Source organism: Amblyomma maculatum, chromosome 4, assembly GCF_055883805.1.
Source record: "Amblyomma maculatum isolate TAMU_Amacu chromosome 4, ASM5588380v1, whole genome shotgun sequence".
Lineage (NCBI taxonomy): Eukaryota > Metazoa > Arthropoda > Arachnida > Ixodida > Ixodidae > Amblyomma > Amblyomma maculatum.
Genome location: NC_139347.1, coordinates 203,626,141 through 203,644,923, shown reverse-complemented (window position 1 = coordinate 203,644,923; position 18,783 = coordinate 203,626,141). Strand labels below are relative to the sequence as shown.

At 44.5% G+C, this 18,783-nt stretch overlaps 1 protein-coding gene across 1 annotated transcript; it reads left to right on the top strand.

Annotated features, from left to right (window-relative positions):
- Positions 1-4,709: 4,709 nt before the first annotated feature.
- On the top strand, positions 4,710-18,732 carry LOC146194021 (uncharacterized). The gene is given in 3 exon segments (XM_084600673.1): positions 4,710-4,912; positions 4,957-5,441; positions 18,659-18,732. Coding segments are annotated over 3 exon segments (762 nt in total).
- The last annotated feature ends 51 nt before the right edge of the window (positions 18,733-18,783 follow it).

Genomic DNA, 18,783 nt, shown 5'->3' with positions numbered 1-18,783 from the left:
TTCTCTAAACTATGCAGAAAAAATGTACAAATAAAACAAAATTAGCAGGGCATCAAGTAATATTATTTCAGCTGGTTGGTTTCCCCTGATGATCCCTCAGAGACAGTTGTGATAGGCTCCTCTGTATGCAGTGGGGGACGAACACAATTAATACGGATATGCGGAGGCCAGTTATATGTAGGCATGCAGTAGATGTCGTACACGAATATACTGCTGCCACCTACGGGCCCACAAAGTTGGCTCGCGAGTGCAGCATGACGATATACTAGCAAGAACCGGTGGTTGAATACACAGTATGTTCTAGGGCTTAACCCATCATGGTGTCACTGACCGGAACCTTTCCGCAATGTTTTACAGAATTCTAGTCTTTCAGTGAAAATACAACTCTACGGATATATGGAGTTTCTTGTGTTACTCCAACAGAGACTTTATTTATTACACTTTATGACAGCTTGCTCTTTCACTTTTCAGATGTACCACGGCACGTGTAAGTAAACGCAGTTTTTTAACGCAATAACGTTGAGGTTTCTACTGTAGAGAAAAGAGCGCCGCTCTTGTCCATCGCCGAAGAGCCACATTAGATGAAAGGAGCCGTACCATATTCAGGGCATTGCACATAGGGACGTCACTTACAAGAATAATTGTGTGTTCAAGCGGCAAAAGATAAACGTAGAGAGTGCGACACGACAGCGTCAATGGACCCATGTAAAGACAGGCAGTGCGTCGTCTCTCACAAAAATTATGTGAAATGCAGGCAAAAGCAGCGGCAAAATAAGCCAGAGCCCACGACACGCGCAACGATCACATAAAGTTGCATCGCCGCGCTGCCCGACGTTGCACTTCTGGTGTCCAGACATACCAGTGCACATACGCATCCTTTTATTCTCGTATACGCGTCTTTTTACTCGCTTGCAGTGTGCGAGGTAATTACATGCAGCACGTGGCGTCATCGGTCACTTTCCCTACGCAACGCTGGACACTTGCATGTCGTATGTTTCAGTCACTTTGTACATCCGCGCCGCTCCACTTGTGATGCTGCAACTCTCCAATGAATCTGGATGTTTGGCTCACAACACCCCTAACATGAACAATGATGTCGGGATTTCATGTGAACGGGAGTATTTATTCTGCGCGTTGAATGGATGGATGGATAGAGTATAGGAGCGTCCCCTTTGAAACGGGGTTGTAGCAGTAGCTATCATGCTCATTTTTCTCCCTATATCTTAATTATTGATTTAGAGTGGTTAACTAAACCATCATTCTGTTTATTAAATTTTGTTCCTACATTACTAACATTATGTCACTTATCTGCTTTTAAGCCACCAATCTTCCAGTCGTTTTTTGCTAGTTTCCGCCGCCGGTTTATTCACCCGGCCACTGTTATCTCTAAACCCCAGAACTTCAGGAACAGTGATTGCGCCTGCACCAACTTCCGGATGGATACCATTACATTCGAGTATAATATGGTAAATTGTTTCACTGGAGTTTCCACATACAGCACATGCGTCATCTCCATTGTTAAATTTCTTTTTGTAGTTGCGTGTTCTAAGGCACCCTGATCTAGCTTCAAAAAGAAGGGCACTGCCTCTTGAGTTATCAAAGAAATCTTCCTTCCTGATCTGCATTTTCCACTTTCGGTACAATTCCCCACTCTGTTTCTTTTCCATCGAATTTATCCAATTTTTACCTTCTGTGTTTTTCACCTGTTGCTTAATGCTCTTTATTTCTCCGTCCTTGTTAATAGCATACTTACTAGTTTGTTTCCTAGTTCTTTTCCTCCATTGTGAGTCAACGCTTTTTAGGTACAGGTATTTAAATACTTTAGCTGCCCATCTGTTACTGTCCAATTTCCTCAGGCGTTCCTCATATAATATTTTACTCTGAGCTTCCCGTACTTCAAAAGACGCCCAGCCCATATCTCCCTGTACCGCCTCATTTGTAGTTTTGCCGTGGGAACCTACTGCTAATCGTCCAACGGATCTCTGATTTGTTTCTAATCTCGACTGTACCTCTGATTTTAGGCACGAAACCGCATTTCCGAAAGTAGTGTCCGGGTTCCATAATTCCTTTCCAAATACCCCTCAAAACCTCATACCTACTGTATCCCCACAATGCCTTATGCTTCATTATCCCGGCATTCCTTCGCCCTTTGGCCTTAAGTGATTGCTCATGCCTTCCAATGTATGCCAATCCTTCGTTTACTTATACCCCCAGATATTTATATTCTGCTACTCTAGGTATTTCATGGCCTTGTATTTTAAGACCCTGATCAGTTGAGCCGTTGAAAATCATCAGACCCGACTTAACTGCGCTGAAACTGAAGCCTAGAGCGTCCCCTTTGTCTCCGCAATACTTAACTAGAGTTTGCAATTCTTCCAGACTCTCAGCTAGCAGCACAATATCGTCTGCATACATCAAACCGGGCAGGCGCTGCTCTACCGCCTTTCCACCTAATCTATATGACAGCTTAAAACCTAGGTTACTGTCTTGTATCTTCCGTTCCAGGTTTATCATATAAAGCATGAACAGCACCGGTGATAGAGGACAGCCTTGTCTTAATCCTTTGCATACTTTGACATCCTCCGTATTTCTTATCCCTTCCCACGTAATATCTACTTTGTTATCCCGGTATATTTCCTGTAGGAACTCTATTATCTCATAACCGATACCTTCTTCTTTTAATATGTTCCACAGGAGTTCTCTGCTTACGTTGTCGTACGCCCCGTTTATGTCCAGGAAGGCCAAATACAAAGGTCTATTTTCCACTCTAGATATTTTGATGCAGTGGGTAAGCACGAACAGGCTATCATCTAAGCGCCTGCCATTTCTAAAACCGTTCTGAAGTTCTCCGAGTATCTTGTTACTTTCTACCCATGCTTGCACCTTTAATTTCACCGCCTGCATGGCTAACCTGTACATAACAGACGTTATGGTAATCGGCCTGGAGGATTTTATGTGCATCCTGTCTCCTTTCCCTTTATAAATCAAATTCGTTTTACTCTGCCGCCAGCTGTCCGGAATTTGCTTATTCGTTATGACTATTTCCAGAGCTTTTACCAACGTTTCCTTACTTTTTGGACCGAGTTCATTAATCAGCTTGATCGGAATTCCATCCATTCCTGTATATGTGTTTTTAAGAATATTTTTTTCTGCCTCTTTCCAGTTTAGATTGGTCAGTTCTAAGCTGCTTTGTATTCTGCTACCTTGTGTTGCTTCCTGATTTGCGGAGATTTCCCTATCGTCGCTTTTAAATGACTCGGCTATAACTGATGTAATGTAGTTCACTGCGTTATCTCCCTTTAAACAATTTCCCTCGCTATCTTGAATCCGATCCTGCTTTCTTTGATTCTTCTTCCCTAGCCAGCTTATATGGTTCCAGAATTTTCTTGCTCCGCTTCTAGAGGCATCGTGTATATCAGCCATCAAGCGATCGGTGGACTGTCTTATTTTACTTTGGATGAGGGCCTGCACTTGAAGTTTCTTTTGTCGATATGATTCCCATTTTTGGTCGATTTCCTCCTGAGATACCTGTGCTTTCTTTGCCATTCGGTGTTCCCTTGAAACAGCCCGTCGTTGTTCAATAGCTTCCCTGATTTCCTTATTTCAGCAGCTCTGTGGCTTCCTCTATCCATTCCAGCGGTTTGCTACTTTAACCTGCTGAATTTTCCTCCTTATGAGTAGTTCTACCTGTTCATAATCCCAGTCTTCCACGTGGCTTTTCTCTATTGCTTCCTCTATGTCTGCTGCTATCTGCGCCATAACTAGATCGTGTCGCTCACAGAAATCTAGCATTAGCTTGCCGTTACAATCCGTGTATCCATCCAGATCGTCGATGTGGCCGTTCATGTCCCCCAGTAGAATAATATTGGTCCCGTTTCCCAACTGGCTTATATCGTCACTGAGACATTCAACAAGTTCCCTGTTTTCTTGCCTGCATTGATGTCCTGTTCCTAAATAAACTACCCCTAGCCATGTCATTATGCCGGCAATTGTTCCTGAAACCCAGATATGTTCTTTACAAGATGATTTAATTCTTTGCCAATTTGTTCCCTGGTGTATCAACATACCTACCCCTCCATTCTTTTTTTCCGTTCTCGTTCTGTTGCACCCTTCCCAGACGTAGCCTTCTATAAACGGCGGATCTTCTAGATCCCTGAGACGAGTCTCGCAAAGAGCGTACACATCTATTTTGTCATCCTTCAACTGCTGTTCTATCTCTAGCCATTTCGCTCTTTTTCTACCTCCTTGCATGTTTATGTAGCTGATCCTAGTGTTAAATTTCTTTTTTGTACTTTTCTTTCTTGACCTACTCTTTGCCATTTTTGGGGGCTCAGCCTCCTCCATTATTACACTTTATTCTGCTTCACTTCTAACTACCTCTGTGCACGGAGTCCTCGCGGACCCCCTAAAAAAGCTACCACCCTGCCTGCCAGGCGCCAGCCGATATGGACCGTTCTTTCATCAGTGGGCGAGGTAGCAGCAGTGCGAGCACCATGCTTACTCGCTGCCTGTTTCTTACGCAGGTATGTTATCTTCATAATGCCCCTTGTATTCGCTGTGATGATCGATTTCTACTGCTGCTTCCTTGCCCACACCACTCTCGCAAGTGCTTTGCTTATGTTTCACTGTACTCGCAAATTGCGGCTTGTATTAGTAGACTTCTGAGTAGTGGGGATGTTGAAAGTAATCCTGCTCCTCCACCGTCAGCGATGGTTACTCGCTCTCAAAGTAATGTGAGCCCTTCAAATTCGGAAGCCGCCACCAGTCAACCGTCGGTGCCCGATATGTTTGCTGAGCTTTTGAACGGACAGTGAAAATTAGCTTAGGATATTGCTGAAATTAACTTTTTTCATGAATCTATTAACGCACGTTTTGAGACAATTGAGTCGCGCGTGGCTGCTCTGGAGTCTTCGTTACAAAAGCCCGCCGCCGACAGTGGCAGTCTCAACAGTGAAGTTGCACGTCTAGTTCCGAACTTCACAGTCTTTCAAATAAAAACGATGAGTTGGAAAACCGTGCACGTAGGAACAACTTAATATTGCATGGTCTGCCCAAATCCTCTGATGGAAATGATGAACGTCTCTCCTCTGACATCGCAAAATGGTTTGAGGAAGAACTCAATATGAGCTGCCCTCAAATAGAGAGGTGCCATCGTCTTGGAAGGCCTTCACATGACCGTCCCCGTCCCGTGATCATGAATCTTCTGGACTTTCGGGAGAAAGCTTCAGTGTTAAAAAATGGCCACAAGCTTAAGGAATCCGATTACCGTATATCGGAGGATTTTTCAATACGTGTCCGCAATATCCGGAAGAAGCTTTGGGAAGCGACTGGAAGTTTCAGAAGCAATGGCTGCACGGTCCGAATATGGTTTGATCATGTATTTATTGATAAAGTTCGGTATAACTGGAACAGTTCTACTAATTCACTGGAAAAAGCATCCTGTAATGCGTCACTAAGTAATGCTACTAATGCAGTAGCCACTTCGCCTTGACTACCTCATCACAGGAATAACCTCCGCGTGTTAAATTTAAACGCTAAAAGCCTGCTTAATAAATTTACCGACCTTAACTCCCTGGTAACTGCTCATTCCCCTCACATTATTGGTGTTACTGAAACTTGGTTACATGGTAACATATACGACTCTGAAGTTGCGTTAAGTGGATTCACGTTGCTGAGAGCTAATAGACCGAATGGTAGAGGCGGTGGTATCGCCCTCTATATACAGTCACATTTGAAGTTTTCTGTCCTTGAATCTCCATGTGAAATTGAGTTGCTTTTGTGTAAGGTTTATTTGAAAAACACATTCACATTAATTGGAGTGTTTTATCGGCCACCTGGCTCTGATGGTAATCAATTATTTCTTCTAAGTAAACTTTTGCATGATTTGAATCCGGCAAATATAATACTTATGGGAGATTTTAATGTGCCAGGTATTCACTGGCCTTCTCTTAGCAATACCGGCCATGATGTCTCTTTGTCAAGAAAATTGTTACACCTTTCCTTATCACTTGGCCTCAAACAAATTGTTCACGCGAACACCAGGCAAGCGGCAGTCCTAGATCTAGTTTTTCTCAGCTCTAATCTATTCGAGAATGGTTTCCAGTGCTGTGTTACTGACGGAATATCGGACCATAAGGTTGTATTATTCTCAATCAGCTGCACTGTTCCCAGAGTCCGGTTCGAGTACAACAGTTTTCGTGACTTCAACCAGACCAATGATGTTGCTATAATTGACACATTAAGTGAATCCTTTGAAATGTTTGAAGAATTATCTCTAACCAGAGATGTTGATGCTGTTGTGGGGTTTTTTGAACATATTGTTAAAACATGTATTAAACACTTTGTTCCGCTGAAAACAAAAAAGAAAAATAGAGATTTGCCATGGATAACAAGAAACCTACTGCATTTATCACGTCGTGTTGCAAGATTGCGTAAGTCGAAAAGAAATCCTGTCAAAATTGCAGAGTTCAATGATGCCAAGGAGGAGCTACGCGTCAGGTTAAAGTCTACCAAGGATTTTTACGATTCCGTTACATTGCCAAAATTAATGAAAACGAACCCTCGCAAATTCTGGAAATCGATACTACCCAGTAACAGTACTTGCAACAGTTTTATAGTTAACGGCGTTCCTGTTTCAGATTCACTGACAATTGCTTCTGCTTTCAATTCCTATTTTCATTCTGTATTCACACTGGATAACTCTATCGGTCCTTCTTTTAGCTGTGACTCTTACCCTCCCATCGAAGATGTCGTCGTCTCTGGTACAGGTGTTCTCAATATAATCCTCCAATTAGGTACTAAAAAGAGCTGTGGCCCAGATGACATACCTAACTCCTTCCTTGTGCGCTACTCACTTTGGACAAGCCGATATCTTACCACAATCTTCCGTAAATCATTATCCACCAGCACTGTTCCCCACTCCTGGAAGCTTTCCAAGGTCATTCCATTGCTCAAATCCGGTAGTACTCAACTACTGCAGAACTACAGACCTATCTCCTTAACAGCCCATTCATGCAAGTTACTCGAACATGTTATTTTCAAACATATCATTGAATTTCTTGAAACCCACAACATCCTAAACATTTACCAGCATGGTTTCCGTCAAGGCCTGAGCACCACTACCCAACTAATTGAATTTTCGCACAACATTTCTCAGTCATTAGATCTAGGTAGACAGGTCGACAGCATTTTTGTTGATTTATCCAAAGCTTTCGACACTGTCCCACACCCTAAACTCCTACACAAACTTAACTCTGTTCTGAAAAGTTGTTTGGATATCCAGTTTCTTAAATCAGCGTTAGCACTCTGTTTACTTTAATTCATCTATTTCCACTCCTATTAGTGTTTCATCCGGCGTTCCGCAAGGTTCCGTTTTAGGCCCGCTTCTTTTCTTATTATATATTAACGACATGCCATGTTGTGTATCTGTAAAAATTCATCTTTACGCTGATGACTGCGTCTTATATCACGAGATTAATACACCACTTCACCATGAAATACTTAACGACTCATTTTCTAATTTTTGTAAATGGTGCAAGGAATGGCAAATGAATATTAATTTCTCTAAAACTGTTTCCCTGTCCTTTTCTAGACGCACATCTCCTTCACATTTCACCTAGTTTTCACGGTCAGGATTTAGAACGAGTCACCGAGTATAAATACCTCGCCTTCATTTCTCTCATGACATCTCATGGTCTGAACACATTGACATCATATGTAACAAAGCTTTTAAACGTCTCGGATACCTCCGTCGTACACTGCGTAAAGCCCCAAAGGATACCAAACTGCTCACATATAAAACACTTATCCGCCCCATTTTTTGATTATGCCTGTATCGTATGGAACCCTTATAAAAGTCCGATATCAAAAAATTAGAATCAATTGAAAAGAAATCAGTACGCTTCATCTTTCACAACTACGGCCGCGATTTTTCCCCTTCTTCCCATAATACAGATTTAGGTCTCAGAGCCCTATCATCTCGCCGTCAAATAGAATGTTTGAAGTTTTTGCACATACTCGTTCACTCTCAGCGCCTTCCATCACTAAATAATTATTTGAACATTAGCAAGCCTTCCATAACTAGAAGTTCCCATAGCCTAAATCTCATCCCTTTCTTTTCCCGCACTGAGACATTCAAACATAGCTTCTTTCCTCTGACCATTGAGCTCTGGAATTCGCTGCCTGGACACGTCCGCTCGCTACCATTTGAAGAATTTTTGACAGCCATTGCTTCCTAATGCCTTTTTATGTATGTGTATGTATGTATATATATATATATATATATATATATATATATATATATATATATATATATATATATATATATATATATATATATATGTTTGTATTTGCTTGGTACAGTTTGATTTGTTAGCCCACTCCTGCCATAGTCTCATCGAGGCTGCAGTATGTATAAATAAATAAATAAATAAATAAATAAATAAATAAATAAATAAATAAATAAATAAATAAATAAAAAGAAAACCTAGCTACGAAAAACCAGGCCGCTAGGATCAAGAGCTAAAATTTATTCATTAGGCTGCACCTATAACCTAACTAGCTGAAAACGAAATAAAGTTAATAAAAGAAAGAACTCATCTATTTGACGCTTCGGAAGCTCCCGCTGTCGCCAGTCCGTCCGTTTCCGGTAGCCACGTGCAATCGGAGGAGCGATGGAACACGCGTCCGCACAACACGGCTGTCAACTGTCAACTGCATGCAGCGCCCTGTAGGGTCGAGTGCATGGAACCACAGCATGAAACACGAACGGAACGATGCCCTCAAAAGAGGGATTTTATTCCATTGCGATACTGGGAATTTGCGACATTTCGAATGCAACGATAATGTGAAAATGTGGCCAAGACACATGATTGTGAATTTCTGCACATAAAATTACTTTGATGCTTGCTGGCTACCATAAAGAGTCGAAACGCATCCACTGTGTACGTACATAAAAACCGGCTATCAATTAGATTTGTAAGGTCAAGAAGAAAAATTCACGTTGCTGAGGAAGTACAAACTACAGAATGTAACAAGGTTAAATGTAGTTTTGGAATTGATTAATTGTGCTAGCATTTTTGTTTCTTTTGCATCGAGTGACTTAGGTTTGTAATAATTACAGACGGCTGCAGTCTCGGGGCATATGCTGTATAAACGTCCAGCGGGTTTTGAGAACAAGCCCCTTTCATCGTGCTTGTTAACTCCACTCTCGTATTACTTCGACTGCAAGTACTAAGAGTGTTCACCGAAAACAGACATTTATTGATAGCCACTATTCTAACCCGTCGCATTTTTCTTTCAATAAAAGTTTGGAGTTTGAAGGACCCCTGAAGCGCTACTTGCGGTAATATTCTATTGCAAGAAATTTTAAGAGGTCGTATTTGTGCGAATTTCAGTAAATGCTACTAGAATTACATTTTGTTTTATAAAAGAGACCCTGTCCACGGAACATTGCAAAATCTGTTGGACGTTTATATATTGTCTAGGTAGTGCATGCTAGATATCTATATCACAGCCAGCAAGATCATCATCATCAGCCTGACTATACCCACTGCAGGGCGAAGGCCGCTCCCATATTTCTCCACTTAACCCGGTTCTGTGCTAACTACATCCACTTGACCCCCGCGAACTTCTTAACCTCGTCCGCCCACCTAACTTTCTGGCGCCCCATGCAAGGCTTTCCATCTCTTGGAATCCAGTTTGTTACCCTAAGCGACCATCGGTTATCCTCTCTTAGCGCTACATGTCCTGCCCATGCCCATTTCTTCTTAATTTCCACCAGTATGTCGGTAACTTGAGTTATTTCTCTGACCCACTCTGCACGCTTTCTATCTCTTAATGTTACCCTTACCATTTTTTGTTCCATAGCCCTTTGGGTTGTCCTCAACTTGAGTAGAACTCTCTTGGTTAGCCTCCACGTTTCAGCCCTCAGGTGAGTACAGGTAAGATGTAACTGTTGTATACTTTCCTCTTGAGCGATACCGGTAAGCTGCTAGTCATAATCTGCGAGTGCTTGCCAAATGCGCTCCATCGCAATCGTGTTCTTCTTGTTATTTCTTTTTCATGGTCCGGATCTGCGGTTACTACCTGTCCTAAGCAGACATAATCGCCTACTACTTCCAGTACTTCGCTACCTAATGTAAACTGCTGTTCCTTCCCGAGGCTGTTGAACATTATCTTAGTCTTCTGCATATTGAATTTCAAGCCCACTTTTTTACTTTTCCTGTCTAGGTCATCAATCATTATTTGCAGTTCATCCCCGGAGTTGCTTAGCAAGGCAATATCATCATCATCGCCATCATCAGCCTGACTATACCCACTGCAGGGCGAATGCCTCTCCCATATTTCTCCACTCAACCCGGCTCTGTGCAGGCCGCATCCTTTTGACCCCCGCGAACTTCTTAACCTCATCCACCCACCTAACTTTCTGCCGCCCCCTGCTACTCTTTCCTTCTCTTGGAATCTCTAACCCCCTAATGTCATCAGCAAATCGCAGAGTACTGGGGTATTCTCCATCTACCCTTATCTCTAACTGCTCCCATTCCAAGTCTCTGAATACTTCCTCTAAGCAAGCTGTGAATAGTGCTGGGGAGATTATGTCTCCTTGCCTAACACCTTTCTTTATGGGGATTTTGTTACTTTCTTTATGCAGAACTATGGTTTCTGTGCAGCCACTATATATATCTACCAGAACTTTCACGTACGGCTCGTCTACCCCCTGATTTCTCAATGCCTGCATCACCGCCGATGTTTCAACTGAGTCAAATGCTTTTTCGTAATCAATGAATGCTATGTATAAGGGCTGGTTATATTCCGAGCATTTTTCTATCACCTGATTAATGGTATGGATATGATCGATGGTAGAGTACCGTTTCCGAACATCTGCTTGATCCTTTGCTTGATTGCAGTCTAAGGTTGTCCTGATTCTATTAGCGATTACCTTAGTAAATACCTTATACGTAACAGACAGTACCCCTTCATGGATCACTGCCTTGTCGTGGCGGAGGGCTTGCGAAACTCGACGAAGTCGTGATCTCTGCTGTGTAGGGCCACCCAAGATAGACAGGCCACGGCAGAGAGTTCTGACAAAATGTGATTCACTGGAGAAGGTAATGGCAACCCACTCCAGTATTTTCTGCCAAGAAGACCCTATGACCAGTCACGATACCATTAACGATATGGCGCAGGAAGATGAGCCCCCCAGGTTGGAAGGCGTCCCACGTGTTACTGGGGATGAAAACAGGGCGATTACTAGTAGCTCCAGGACAAATCAAGCGACTGGGCTAAAGCCAGAAGGACGCTCAGTTGTGGAAGTGTCGGGAAGCGACCGGAAAGTCCGATGTTGCAAGGAGATATATCACATAGCAACATGGGATGTAAGATTTATGACGCAAGGTAAACTGGATGTCCTCAAGCGAGAAATGGACAGATTGAACATTGATATCTTGGGTATCAGCGAGTTGAAGTGGAAAGGAATAGGAGAATTTAACTCCGGCGACCATTAAGTCTTTTATTGTGGGCACGAATCCAAGAGAAGGAATGGGGTCGCTCTCATAGTAAACAGAAGAATGGGCAAAGGAGTGCTAGGGTACAACCCCCAAAACGACCGAATGAGTTCACTTCGGATCCAAGGTCACCCTTTCAACATAACAGTTATCCAAGTCTATGCACCGACCACTACTGCTGAAGAAGCTGACGTTGAGAGATTTTATATGGACCTACAATGCCTTTTAGACCACACCCCACCATCAGACGTCGTTTTTCCCATAGGAGACTGGAATTCTGAGGTCGGGAGTGAAGAAATATCCGGAATTAGAGGCAAGTTCGGCCTTGGCAAGCCAAATGAAGCTGGGCAGATGCTAGTAGAGTTTTGTCAAGAAAACAACTTGCCCATTGCGAATACTCATTTTCAACAGCACAAGAGGCGCCTGTACACATGGACTTCACCGGACTGTCTGTACAGGAATCAGATCGATTATATTCTTCGCCGGCAGAGATAGAGAAGCGCTCTACAAGCAGTAAAAACAAGGCCTGGGGCCGATTTGGCACCGATCATCAGCTTCTTGTTGCCCAAATTAAGCTTCGATTGAGGTACACGCAGAAATGTAGAAGGCCTTTCAGGTATGATCTGGATCAAATTCCATTAGAATATGCTGTGGAAGTGAGGAATCGATTTCAAGAATTAGATCTAGAAGACAGAGAGCCCGAAGAGATGTGGACGGATGTTAGTGATATAATACAAGAAGTTGCTACTAAGGTAGTTCCAAAGCAAAAGAAATGCAAGAAAGCAAACGTTATCTGAAGAGGCTTTGCAAATAGCTGAGGAAAGGAGGATGGCAAACGTTATAAGGGAAAGAGAAAGATACAAGGTTCTCAATGCGCATTTTCAGAAAATAGCAAGGAGAGATAAGAATGCCTTCCTGAACATACAGTGCCAAGCAGTTGAGGACAACAGCCAATTAAGGAACACAAGAGCTCTGTATAAGACAATCAAAGATATCAAAGGAAGCTTCTGTGCTAAGCTGGGCGCGATAAAGGAAAAACGAGGCAAGGACCTCACTGAAGCCTAAGAGATAAGAAAGGTGGCAGGAATACACAGACGAACTGTACATGAAGGACCCAAATGTGCAAACCCAACATAGGACGGTTGTGATTACTGATCTCGAGCCGGGAATACTGAAGAGTGAAATTGAATGGGCCTTAGCCAGCCTTGCTAAGAACAAAGCTAGCGCAACTGATGGCATTCCAGCTGTGTTGCTTCAAAACCTCAACCGTGACGACGCTGTTAACATTCTGCATACATTATGTCAGAAGATTTGGACAACCCTGCAGTGGCCACAGGATTGGAGGAGGTCAGTTTACATCCCCATTCCAAAGAAAGGCAGTGCCAAAGATTGTTCCAACCACCGCACGATCGCTCTTATTTCGCATGCTAGCAAGGTGATGTTGAAAATCCTCCAAGGTAGGCTGCAGCAGTATGTGGATCGGGAGCGTCCGGACGTGCAAGCTGGGTTTCGCAAGGGCAGAGGAACAACAGACCAAATTGCCAACCTTCGCTGGATCATGGAAAAAGCAAGAGAGTTCCAGAAACCCATCTATTTCTGCTTTATTGATTATGCGAAAGCGTTTGACTGCGTAGATCACAGCAGACTGTAGCAAGCTCTCCAAGAGATGGCAGTTCCAATTCACCTCATCTCTCTCCTCAGGAACCTGTATGTAGGGCAAGAGGCCACAGTCAGAACTGGGCATGGTCTTACTGATTGGTTTTCGATCGAGAAAGGATTGAGGCAAGGCTGCATACTGTCGCCCTGCCTATTTAACCTATATGCAGAGTGCATCATGAGGAAGGCCTGTCTGGACGAGTCTTCAGCTGGAGTTAAGATTGCTGGAAAACGTATCAACAACCTTAGATATGCGGATGATACCACTTTAATAGCAGAGAGTGAAGTGGAACTCAAGAGACTTCTGATGCGCGTACAAGAAGAGAGTGAGAAGTTTTTGCCTAAACTGAACATTAAAAAGACAAATATCATAGCGTCTTGCCCTATCAAGTCCGGGAGCACCAATGGACAAGAAGTGGAAGCTGTGACAGATTTTCTGTTCTTGGGCTCCAAGATTACCTCTGAAGGAGACTGCAGCCATGAAATTAGGAGACGCCTGCTTCTGGGAAAGAGAGCAATGGTTAGCCTTGACCGCCTAGTAAAGAGCAGAAACATTAGTCTGCCAACCAGGATCCGTTTAACTCGTGCTATGGTCTTTCCAGTTGTGATGTATGGATGCGAGAGTTGGACTGTGAAATAGGCTGACCGCAAAGAATTGACTCATTTGAACTATGGTGCTGGCGAAGACTCTTGAGTTCCTTGGACTGCCAGAAGATCAATTCAGTCGTTATTGTCGACCATAAACCCTGACTGCTCATTGGAGGGTCAAATTCTAAAGTTAAAGCTCAGTTACTTCGGTCATCTGATGAGAAGAGAGGAGTCGCTGGAGAAAGATTTGATGTTGGGAAAGGTTGAGGGTCGCCGGAGGAGGGGTAGGCAGCGAACGCGATGGTTAGATGGCATCCTCGACGCACTGCAGATGATGTTATTAGATGTTAGGAAGATAGTGAGAGACCGGAAAGCGTGGCGTGACATTGTCCATAGGGTCACGAAGAGTCGGACACGACTGAATGACTGAACTGAACAGACAGTAAGCTGATTGGTCTAATTTTTAAGGTCCTTAGAGTCCCCTTTCTTATGAAAGAGGAAGATGTTTGCATTCTTCCATGGTTCCGGTAGCATCGATGACACCAGGCACTGCGCATACAGGGTGGCCAGTTTTTCTAGCACGATATCCCCCCGTCTTTTAGCAAATCTTTAGTTACCTGATCCTCTCCAGCTGATTTCCCCCTTTTCATAGTTTCTAATGCTTTCTTGACCACGTCCTTCGTCACTGGTGGAACGTCTGCCTGTTTGTCCCTGCCGCCAATATCATTACGGTCCTGACTACTTTGGCTGCTGTAGAGATCTGTATAGAACTCCTCGGCTACTTTGACTATCTTGTCCATATTCGTGATGACATTGCCCACCTTGTCCCTTATCGCACACATCTGTTTTTTGCCTATGCCCAATTTCTTCTTTACCGCTTTAAGGCTTCCCCCATTCTTTACAGCATGCTACATTTTCTCCATTTTATACTTCCTTATAGCAGCCACCTTGCGCTTATTGATCAGCTTTGATATCTCGGCCAATTCGATCTGATCTGTTGGATTGGAAGCTTTCACACTCTGGCGTTTCTTAATCAAATGTTTCGTCTCCTTAGACAGCTTACCGGTATCCTCTCTTACTATCCTACCGCCTACTTACTACCGCACACTCAGTAATAATATCTCTGAAATTATTGTTCCTTGCCTCTAGGGTAATGTCGCCATCCTCAGTTTGAGCTGAATACCTATTCTGTAGCGAAATCCTGAACTCTTCTGCCCTCCCCCTCACCGCTAATTCGTTGATGGGTTTCTTTCTTACTAATCTATTGCGTTCCTTCTTCAGATTTAGGCTAATTCGGGACCTCACCATCCTTTGCTCACTGCATCGCACTTTCCCGATTACCTCTACATCTTGCACAATGGCGGGGGTTGAACACATTATGAAGTCAATTTCATTTTTAGTCTCCCTGTTAGGACATTTCCATGTCCATTTCCGATTCTTCCGTTTGCTGAAGAAGGTGTTCATGATTCTTAAGTTATTGCGCTCTGCAAACTCAACTAATAACTCCCCCCTGCTATTCCTAGAACCAATGCCATAGTCACCTACTGCCTGGTCTCCTGCCTGCTTTTTCCCTACCTTGGCATTGAAGTCGCCCATTAGTACAGTATACTGCATCTTTACTTTTCGCATTGCCGATTCTACATCTTCGTAGAAGCTTTCAACTGCCTGGTCATCATAACTACATGTAGGTGCATAGGCCTGTACAACCTTCAGTTTATACCACTTATTAAGCCTAATTATAGTGACTGCCACCCTCTCATTAATACTATAGAATTCATCTATATTACCCGCTATATACTTATTGACAAGGAAACCTGCTCCTAGTTGTCGCCTCTCTGGTAAGCCTCGATAACACAGTACATGCCCATCCTTCAGTACAGTATATGCCTCATTCGGTCTCCTAACCTCACTAAGGCCATTACATCCCATTTAATACCTTCTAGTTCCTCTAACAGCACCGCTAAACTAGCTTCACTAGCTAGGGTTCTAACGTTAAACGTTGCCAGGGTAAGTTTCCAATGGCGGCCTGTCCAGCGGTGCCAGAAGTTCTTAGCACGACATGCTGCGTCACAGGTCTGACCGCCGCCGTGGTCAGTTGTGTCGCAGCTGCTGGTGACTGAGGGCCGGGGCTTTATGGAGCTTATCATGAGAGGTTGTGGGCAATTACTGCACCAGGGTGGCCAACTCCTGTTCTGGTGAGGGAGTGCGTTGCCGGAGGTGTTCACCGGCATCGGGTCGCACCCCAAACCTGTTTATGCAATTCCATCGACACGCGGATTTTTTTTTCATCCGCTGGAAAATAGCGCAGCACCGGGATTTGAACTCCGGTCCTTATGCATGCGAGGTGGATGTTCTACCCCGACGCCACCGCTGCCAGCAAGATATGTTAACACAATTGAAATTCTATGAAAAGTGTTTGCAACATATTCAAGATAGTAGCAGTAAAAGACTATTAAGGCTCAACACTTAGGCGTCTAATGCATCGATGGCCTGCTAGACGAGCAGGCGCTGTTCTTCTTCACCCTCAGCATCAAGCCAGTCCACCCAGGTCCAGATAGTATGGGAGCAGGGGGAAAAGAATCCCGATTGCAATTCAACCGGACATGAAAATAGGCGGTGTTAAAGGTTGGCATAAAGGGAAGAGCAGTTGGGGCATGATGGATCACGACGGAATTTGTAGAGATATAATCGTGCAGGGATTGTGAGTGTATTCAACTGTATTTGCCGCAGGATATGAGCCTCCCGAAAGGAAAGATAAGGATGAGGGTCGGGGTAGAGCTTGAGGTCTAAGCGAGCAGCATTGTATTATTCGCTGATGGTGGCGCGAAGAAACAGTCTCGACCAGCCCTACAAGGATCTTGGCCAAGGGATGAACGGTGTCCGGTTACGCGTTTGACTGGCGAGCTGGTTCGCCAGCTCATTGCCGTCAATACCCGAGTGTCCAGGAATCCATCAGAGGAAGACGGGGCAGGGCTGCAGCGCCACAAGTCCAACTTCGAGCTCCGTGGACAGATGATGTGTTAGACTTTTAGATTGAATGGCATGGATAGCAGCCTGGGAGTCGGTGTATATAATATAATGAGGCACAGATGGGAGAGAATGAAAACTTTGAATTGCATGAATGATGGAGAGGACCTCAAGCGAGATAATATCCGGAGGGTGGATAAAGGGACCGCTAGTGTGTGTGACAGGGGTAGATAGACGAGGATGAAAGAGGACCTGGCTTCCGGTCCCGCGAAGAGCCACATAAGAGGCATCCGTGTAAGCGACTCCATGGGTATTGAATGGCGGACTATAGTAAGAGGCAGCAGCATGTCGGCGGCCAGCATGCAGGACCGGCGACATATTGGCTGCAAGAGGAAGTTTACGGAGGTTTGTGGCCTCCGGAGGGGAAGGAGTTGGCAGAGGGAGTGATTGGATGAGGGAAATGTTAGCTTGGTTTAGAAGCAAGCGTCCATGAACTATACCGGAGAGGCGAGCTATCTGTCGGTCACGGTGAAGGGAAAGGAGACTGCTAAGAGGATGAGAAAGCCCAGTAGCATAAAGCTTATTGGTGAAAGTGGTTATGCGAAGACAAAGAGCAGCTTTATAAAGGCTGTGAAGAGCTGTTTCAAGTGTGTCTAGCTGGCCCTGGGTACTACAGTATACCCATCACACTGTAGTACGTGAGTACTACAGTTTTATACTCGGAAACGTGCCTCGCGATTTGAAAGAAAAGCTCGAATGTAGTTATGCATGCGGGAGCCGCAGCCGGTGCTGGAAAGGCAGGTAAGAATATGATCATGTGAGACGCAGTCGAATGCCTTGCGGACATCGACTGTGACCAGGGCGTGAAGCTGAGAGCTACCACAGGTGAAGAAAGTATGCAGAAGTACGAGGAAAAGGTCCCGTGCAGATAAGTGGGAACGAAAACCAATTAGGGTTTGAAACCTCCAAATGCCTATCAAGCCTAGTGAGCACCATTCGTTCTATCGTCTTGCTGACACAGGAGGTCACAGAATGGGCCGAAGATTTCAAACGGCTGGAGGCTTACCAGGTTTAGGAATGAGAGAAATAAGTGAGGAAGTCCAGGACGATGGCAGAGAGCCTTCTTCCCAGGCGGTGTTATAGAGGTTTAGAAGGTGCTCTTTTGCGTTAATGGGAAGATTGCGAAGAGCGGAGTGATTGCATCTTCACCAGGAGCCGACCGAGTGGCGCTAGCAAGAAGTGCAGCTTCAAGTTCGCGCAGTGTAAAAGGGGCATCTAGGTCATTGCTTCCACAATCTGTGTGCTCAGGATAACAAGGGGACAAAGGGGATGGGAGATAAAGATCTGCAAGGGTTTCGAAAACCTTATCGGGATACTTTGTGGCTAGGCCTTTATCAAGAGTCGGGGTAGGGGCAGGGGTGGCACCAAAGAGGGTTTGAAAAAGAGTCCAGGTCGATTTTTTATGAAGCGCCTTGTCAAGATTGTTACATAGGGTATTCCAACGAGAATACTCAAGCGTAGCACAATAAGTCACGATATTGTCTCGCAACTTTGAAAGCGTGGTCTGCATTTGCATGTTGCGGGGTTGCAGTGTGGCTGTTCGGAGAAGCTTTTTGCGACGCCTCCATAGCCTGATGAGATGGGGTCGGGGTCAGAAGTTGGATATGCAGCGGTCTCCGTGCGAATAGAGGATGAAGCTGCTTGGAGAAGGGCATTAGTTCAGTCCTCATAGGACGTAATGGAGGCTGAGGAGAGGAGACAGCGAAAAGCCTGCCAGTCAGTATGTCGAATGCGCTGCTTGCTTGCGGGTGGGTATCCGAAGAGGGACGGAGATGAAAATAATATAGTGATCACTAAGAAGGGTATCGGCAGTGGCTGACCACTGAGGTGATATAGGACCAGAACAGTAAGTGAGGTCAGGGGTTGTGTGGCGTTGGGAGAAGGTGCCCGCCCCAGTGGGTACTCCGGGGGTGTTGAGGAGAGTGAGGTGAGCGTGCTGGGCCATGGAGTGGAGTAGGCGGCCGGCACGAAAGTCTGCGGATAACCCCATAGTGTGCGGGGCATTAAA